The following is an 8,354-nucleotide window of genomic DNA, read 5'->3' on the forward strand; positions in this document are numbered from 1 at the left end:
TAGAGCCTTTAATATGTCAATACCTCACACAAAGCTGTGCCCCCAGGACAGCTTCAGCCCCAGATTTGAAATGAATTCTGCAGCACAGGACATGATCTGAAATGACAATTGGTTATTTTTCTGAAGCAACATACATTTTTTAATTTTTTTTATTTCTTTCTTTCATTTTTTTTTTTTTTTTTTTAATTTCTTAACCGAAGCTCTACATTTTCACTGCAGTGGGGGCGGAGGGGGGGGGGGGGGTTGGTTGTAGAGCGGAAGAAAAAGAGAGAGAGAGAAAAAAAAAAAAAAACGAGACACAAATAATTACTATGCCAACCACCTCTGACACCACGAGAGCAGAACCCAAGAACTTTCTAATCCACCTAAATGTCAAAGCGCCGTTCGCAGCCCTCCCTCCGTGTGAATCTCCACAGGCTGCCAAAAGGCCAGTGGTTAGTCATCTGTTTACTCCTGCAGCTGCTGGGTGTCATTGGGACTCTGAAGGAGAAATCCCATGATTCTCTCTGCCATTTCTGACAGCTCCCGCCCCGACCACATTAATCAGGGATTGTGGGCGAGCTGGGGGATAGACGGCAGGCATGGATGGCTCCGGCCCAGGACAACTGAACCAAGGGAGACGATCTGGGCCCAAAGATAACTTAGATGTCCAAACAGAGCCGCCCGCAGCTTGCGCTTGCTGCCGGTTTTCATTCTTAACGCACAGAGCTCGTTAACACGGACAATAGAAAAGGCAGAGGGCTTTTCTTTTTTTTTCTTTTTTTTCTTGTTGTGAAACGGGAGCTTTGAAATTGATCATTTAAAACAAATTGTTGTTTTTTTAAGACGAGTCCAACGTCTCGTAGTCGTTCAAATTCTTCTTCCTGAATCGAGGTCACTCGATATTTGAGATTCTTCTTTGAGATTACAGCCGACACAATAAGAGTCCATATCACTGATGTAGGAACAATTTTCTGTAAGCCCCGAGCACGAGTTTATCCCGTGTTTGTCGGCATTTATGAAAAAAAAAATGTTGTCAGATGTTCGGCTAATATATTTCTACTTTTTAAGTTATGTAGAGTTTGTCTACATTTGAGGAAAAACGTTCATCTTCCCAACGGCCTCATGTCCCCCCCCCCTCCTTCTCCCTTCGCATTTCCTGGGTTAGGTTATTCGCCCGCTAGCCTCTGTTTACTTCTGGATGCTGGCCACGTCACTGTTGCCTAGCAACGCTCTTCTTACGACTTACCGCGTCGTCCCGACCGGACTATCGACGTTCCCATTTGAAGGCAGAATAACTCTTACTTCTCTACATCCTCTACATTTTCATTATTAAACTGAGTTGCGTTGGCGGCGCGATCTCCAACGTAGAATTAAGAAAAAACTAAATCTGGTCGAGTTTTTTTTTTTTTTTTTTTTCCTTTTTCGTTTGTTTGTTTGTTTTTTCGCGGTTTGAAATCCGAGTGGAAATGTTGTAGCTCGTTACCCGCCGGACCAAAATCCACCGCATGAATATGTGGGTGTGGCCGCGCTCCGTCCAGGATTGGTCCCAGTTGATGGTTTCTAATGGGCGGAAACCTCGGTTCAGATTTGAAACAATCGAAGGAGCCCGAAATATATATATATATATATATATATATATATATATATATATATATATATATATATATAGCCTCATTTTTTTTTCCTTTTTACCACAAAGACTCGCCGTGTCAAGTGTCAAACGCCTTCAAAGTCTGTAATACTTATTGCCACAAAGTGTTTACGTGCAAAAAGAGAAATCATCTTGTTACATAAAAGCCTAAAAGTCAACGTCACCAGTTCACACACACGAGGTATCTTGTGGGAGTCTATGCGCTAAAGCTAAAGTTCAACATTACTCTTGAAATTTCAAGTTGATTCTTGACATTTCCAGTTTATTGTAAAATGCAAAAATGATTAAAAAAAAAAAATGACATCCCGTATTATTTATCCCCAATACTGACCATAGAGGATGTTCGCCAAAGATTTGTCCCATTGCTAACAGCTGAAACACAAAACTGGAATCTGCTCTCGCTTCTGAAATGACTGGCAGGTCTCGTCACATTGTGAATATCGCTCGACCGGTATTTATATACAGGCATGAAACAGCCCAAGATTTGCATTGACTATGAGATAAGAAACACCCAAAATGTTGACTTTTCATCCAACTGTTAAACCCGTATTAATGACCTTTGGCAACGTTGAGGCAGAATAACAGTCCGTCGGCTCAACGCTCACAAATGCAGCCGATCCGTCTCACTTTGTACGTTTCTAAACAAATAAATATCAATATTCGTTTGGAAACGTGTTTCTGGCCAATATTTACTCCTTTGGTGACCTTTTCTTCTCCTGAAGAAAATCGCTTTGCGCACCCGCCTGTTGCTGCTTTAAACAACATCGACAAACGGCTGAAAGACGCAAAAAAAAAAAAAAAAAAAAAATTAAAATAAAAATTGCTCCATAGAGCCGCAGGGACCCGAAGAGCGGGACGGTTGATTCTCCGCTTCGTCTCCTTTGCGTCACACGTTTTGATCCGTCGTTATTGTTGAAATATTGATTAGATTTAAGTTGTATCGTTTACACGTTATTTTGTTGTTGTTGTTGTTGTTTTTTTTTTACATCGTTTACAGCACGACATGTTGACGTTAACCTCAGACGACATCAGCCGGGGAACAGATCCAGCTCTCGCGCCCAACACTTTCTGTGGCAGACTGTTTACACTTGTAAGATTATGTGCATAATGAGGCTGCATTGTCTCGGCAAAGTGCTGCTTTTAATTCTCTGAAGCTGAACAAACTGTCCCTGGCACACGTGGGTAGATGGGGGGGGGGAGGAGGAGACGGGTGTGGGGGGGGGGGGTGTATCAAAGTCACGTTTATTGAGATGAAAGAACTGGCCCAAACAGCAATTCAGAGACATTAGTCATTCCTTCTTCTCACTGACAGAAACACGCACTCAATTTATGAGTCAGGTGCTTCCAGTGATTTCTGCCAACCTTGTTCCTCCACATCATAAATTCCTCTTTATGCTCACTCATCCCACAGGCAGACCCCCCCTTTTCTTTTTTTTTCTTTAAACTTTTTTTTTTTTTTTTTTTCCCCCTCCTTCGGCCCGCCTCGTCAGAGAATTCACGCCGGCGTTCGGCGCGTTGGACGACGTCCAGGCTGCCATTAACGCTCACCGTGGCGGAGACTGTGAAAGGGCTCTGGATTTGAATAGACGGCAGCGATTGTCCCCTCAGGTGCACATTTGGTACTTTTCTTTTACAGGTTTTTCAATCGGCACTTAAATCCATTCTTTCTATGGTGTTGACTCTGCGGCACTTACACCGTGTTCATTTCCCTCCTAAATGCTTCGCGTGGCGCCACCGGCTTCCAATCTATGTAATGAAGGTTTAATAGCCAATTGGAACTTTCAATATCATTAGCGGCCAGTGTTAGTCTCATCCAAAAATTTGCCCTTTTTTTTTTTTATTTTTTATTTGCGATAACCAGAGGTGCAACCGTTCGATAGGTGGGTTACGTGATTAGCGCCCGCTGTTTAATGTATGTCATGCCTCCTCTGGAGCAGGAAACCACTTCTCACGGTTTGTTCTGTTTCAGCATTAGTTAGATGAACTTCATTTAATTCCTCCTCTTTATAACTTCCACGTTTTTCCTCTTTCGCCTGCTCTAAAATCGACTTTAAACCCTGTTTTTTTTTTTTTTTTTTTTTTTTTTTTATTATTATTGATATCATTATCGAGCACTCTCGTGTATAACTGAATGCTCCAGTTGTTATTTTGAGTTTTTTTTTTTTTTTTTGCTTAGTTAAGATTTACTGTCCTTGACCAGGTCGCAGAAACAAAAGAAACAACATTGAAATGTCTAAAATGGAAATGCAGCACTGAGAAAACAGCAGAATTAGAGCTTCGGTATGTTTCACAATTTTTTTTTTTTTTTTAAATCTTTTGTATTTCTGTCATCTGCCTCCTCGTGCAACTTTTTTTGATTTATTTATTGCGACATTTACTTGCGTATGTTTGATGCGCTGGGAGCTCTCCGTCGGTGTCGTTAACCGCGCGTCAAAAACTGCAAACACGTAACACAGGGTTAAAATAGAAGTACCTTCTTCTTTTTTTTTTTTTTTTTTTCTCTTGGTCGCGACTTTGATGTAGATTCTTTTTGACAGCTGCAATGACGTGAAAAAACCAAATCTAGATGGACGTCGCTCAGTTCGGCTCATGCACGGACGTGGACGAAAAACTTCCAACGACGATACCAGGTTGGTACTCTAACAATCACACTGCAGAAAACAACATCACTCAAAATATGTCTGCTTTTTCCATTATGCCCTCTAATGCGTTGTGACAGATGCTTCTTATTTGCATTGACATTTACGTGTTTGCAATGATTACCAGAGACTGATTGGAGAAGACAGGAAGCATGATTGAGACGGAAATACACCATCAACGTAAACAACTAAATTAGCCGGAAAAAAACATTAATAAAATTGTTTTCTGGTCTTTGTGTGGAATCCACAATATTTACATAAATACAATCAGCATATTTTTACGGTTGGCTTGAGAATTTCCTTTCCATGTAAGCAGCTATGCATATAATATGAGTATTGCAAGCCTATAAATGCTTCCCTAAATGCTCTCGTGATGACCTCGGGCTCGGTCTGTTCGTCGGAGCAATATCAGTCTCGTGACAAGGCTAGTTGGTTGTAATAATGCCTGTCAACATCTCGAGTTGGAAAATATCTCGACTCCATTTTCATTCGAACGATCCGATGTGGCTCGGGACCCGACAGCCTGTCTCTGCATCCTTTTTTTTTTTTTTTTCTTTTTCTTCTTTTTTTTTTCCTTCCCTCCACTTCCTCTCTTTCTCGCCTCGTCCGGTCATGTGATCACCCGGTAGGGAGGTACGGGGTGTCGCTGTGGTAGTTGTAGTCCGGACACACCTTCTGCACCAGCTTGTAGTCGGTGCTGTAGAAGGTGATGAAGATGCAGATGACTTTGAAGGGTTTGGAGCACAGCCAGGACACGTGGCTCTGGGTCTGCTCCTGCGGGCAGCTCTGCGACGGGTCGTGGGTACACAGTGAGTTCCTGGTGCCCTTCTCCACCTTCTCGTACTCCACCCTGCAGTTGAACAGCTTGGTGTCCTTGGTCTCCAGGGCCGTCTGCTGCTGCTGCTGCTGCTGCTGCTGCTGGTGGTGGTGGTGGTACTGCTGGTGCTGCTGGCGGACCTGGAACTCCACGGCTTTGGTCGGAGGGACGAGTCCCACCGAGACGTTGCCCTGACCGGTCGAGTTGTGGCGAAAGTAGACGCTGAAGGTGCCGTTGCCGTGATCCACGATTTTACCGGTGATGAGGAGATTCAGCTTCACCGTCTTGATGTTGGAATGGAAGTCGCCCCAACCGAACATCTTCTTGAACTTCCCGGTCTTGACGATCGGCCTTCTTTTCGTCCTCGATCGCGGGTCGCGCGGGTTCGAAGTGTTGTAAAGCCAGTTCCACTGCTCCTGTTTGGAGTACGCGTCCGCCTCGTCGTAGTTCAGATCCAGGGAGGTGAAGTTATCTTTGCCGTAGAGGTTTTGGGACAGCAGACGGCTGATGGAGAACGCCTTGTTGCTTTCAGTCCAGTAGGTCTTCACTTTGGATTTGGAGCTCTCTCGCACGTCTGAACTCGGTGAATTGGCACCGGTGACCTGGAAGAACAAACAAATAAAAGGAGCGTCAGTTAAAATGGAAAGTGTCCAGATTAGTTTTCTTTTTTGAACAATAGAAAATGTTACAAACTGCTTCTGGATCTAGAACTGCATTGGAGTGAATGCGGTGACGGACACTTGTGCAAATTGTCTTGATGTTTTGGAAGCATTCGTACATTTTGTCTGCTAGAGATTATTTGTCTGCGGTTAGGATCGGGTGTCATTCATTTTCATTACCAGTACCGGTACTGATACCTTGACTTACAGTAGATACCGCTTCCTGAACGATACTTTTTTCTTCCCTTAATGCGATCTCTGAAGGAAACACTGCATAAACTTCCATTATTAAGCAGATGACACCCAGCTACATCTTTCTGTGAAACCAGATGAAACAAACCAAGTTAGTGAAACTTCAAGAATGCCTAAAAGACATAAAGGCCAGGACGATCTTTCATTTTCTCTCTGAATATGGTTAAAAACTAAAATTGTTGTATTTGGTTCTAAACGCTGTAGAAATCCTCCATCCAACCACATCATTTCCCTGGATGACATTGCCTTGCCTCCAGCAACACTGAGGAACCTTGGAGTCATTTTTTTTTTTTTATGAGGATTTGACCTTCAGCTCACATAAAGCAAGTCTCTTGGACTGCTTTCTTTTTTCAAACACAATATTAATAAAATCAAGAACAACCCGCCGCAAACCCGACACAGAAAAGTTGATCCGTGTATTTGTGACTTCCAGGCTAGATTAATGTAATTTGTTGTTGTCAGGATGTCTTAATTACTCTTTAAAAAGCCTGAAGTTGATCCAAAGTGCTGCAGCGAGAGTATTGACGGGAGTTAGCAAAAAAAAAAAAAAAAAAAAAAAAAGATAGTCTTGCTTCTATATTTGCTTCTGTTTATTGCCTTCCCTTAAAATCTAGAATTGAATTCAAAGTTCTTCTTCTAACTTGCAAAAGCTTTTAATGACCAAGCTCCATCTCATCTCGGGTGACCGTTAGCAATCCCTTAGTGTTGCTGCTGTGGGCCTTCAGGCTGCTGGAGGACCTTTCGTGACGCCCTGAGCTTCTTTCCTTTCTTTGTCTTTCATTCTCCATTCATATTTCACCATTGCATCTCATTATCTTTACGCCATCTATCTCCAGTAGTTTTGTTGATTGTTTGTGAGATCTGAGAGGCACCAATGATTTCAGTTATTTGTGCTCGTTTCATTGATTTTTTTTGTGTGTTTTGTTTTCCGGAGTGACGATCATTCCCAAATCTTCACCTCGTAGTAGCCTCTGCAGAAATATTGTATAAAATACAATTTAATTTTTTGTTGTTGTTGGAACATATTTCAGGTAGAATTCTCTAAAGTCAACTTCCCTTCTCGCAAAAGCTTTAAGCAGACATGTCCTTGCTGAGTGTTTTCTAGGCGATATCTGTTGGTGCGTTTTGGGGATATCCTGCTTAAAACAAACAAAACAAAAAAAACAGGCAAACATGACCGAAAAAAAAAAAAAAAAAAGGATCGTCTTTGCGGGTGCAAGAAAACAGACCGACCGAGACGGGCGGTCTTACATGTCAGCGAACGTCGAGGACACTGTAACTAAAGTCACCACCGGGTGTGAAATGTCCAAATCAAGATTAAAAAGTATTCCTGCCAAAACGTCGAGACGAATGAAGCGCTTCTCGGGTGCCGGCGCGGTGCAACAGCAGACTATTACCTGCCGAATGTGTCCTGAATGGATGATTGATGATTCCCTCAGTGTCTCTCTCTCCTCTAACAATCACACAGATGAGAGAGAGCGAAAGAGCGAAGGTTTTTTTTTTGGTTTTTTTTACCGCAGAGTTCCCGCGACAGCGATGTCCAAAAGCGCGGCCGAGGGACATGACAGCAGATCTATGTGGTCGAAGCGTTTACATTTTGCACCTCCCTCCCCTCCTCCCCCACCCCACATCCCCACAATCAATACTCAGAAAATAAGGTCTCCCCTCATTCAGAAAGTTCACTGAATGACATTGTGCCGCCGTCGGCCCGAGTGTGTGCGCCTGCACAAAGTAAACTGTTGCGGGGAGCTCTGATCTTTCTCTGAAGTTCATTTCATGCACTCGGCTTTCGGAGCGGAGGAGTTTTGAAAAGATGGCCTGCGGTTGTTTTGAAGAGTCCTCAATGATGAACGACCCCGACGCGAACGGAACCGATTGGGCCGTCGTGATCTCTCCTGCCTTTTTCTAAATAGAGGAACATCGCCTGAGCGGTCTTTTTTTTGAAATGCAACACGATATGGAGTCAAAATCGCGAAAAAAAAAAAAAAAAAGAAGCCTTTCAACAACCCGGAACATCTTTAAAGATAGCTGGAAAAAAAAACAACTCTATAGCCGAGGATACCAAAAAAAAAAAAAAAAAAAAAAAGGGAGAGCTGCAAAACCTTCGGAGCCAAATGTTAGTGGTGACAAGGTGAAGAAAAATATGGATTTCAGCGGTTTCCTGGCGCAGCGGGGCAGTTAAAGCGTATTAATGAACACCTTTTTTTGTCTTTCATCGCTGGAAACAAAAGTCTGTCGTGTCGCCGCGGCTGGTGATGTATTGTCAAAAGATAAAGTGAGGCCCAGGACGAGGGGAGACTTCCTGTTCAGGATTTACTGGCACCATTACAGTCAAACATAAAGCTCCTTAGGAT

At 43.0% G+C, this 8,354-nt stretch overlaps 1 protein-coding gene across 1 annotated transcript; it reads right to left on the reverse strand.

Annotated features, from left to right (window-relative positions):
• LOC138213706 (neurexophilin-1) lies at positions 1-5,752 on the reverse strand (the record flags this gene model as incomplete). Its single annotated transcript, XM_069174950.1, has 1 exon — positions 1-5,752. A coding segment is annotated over one exon (862 nt), but the record flags the coding sequence as incomplete, so codon positions are not given.
• Between the last annotated feature and the right edge of the window lie 2,602 nt (positions 5,753-8,354).

Source organism: Embiotoca jacksoni, unplaced genomic scaffold, assembly GCF_022577435.1.
Source record: "Embiotoca jacksoni isolate LCO1_2020_lvr unplaced genomic scaffold, fEmbJac1.0.p SCAF_63, whole genome shotgun sequence".
NCBI classification, from domain to species: domain Eukaryota; kingdom Metazoa; phylum Chordata; class Actinopteri; family Embiotocidae; genus Embiotoca; species Embiotoca jacksoni.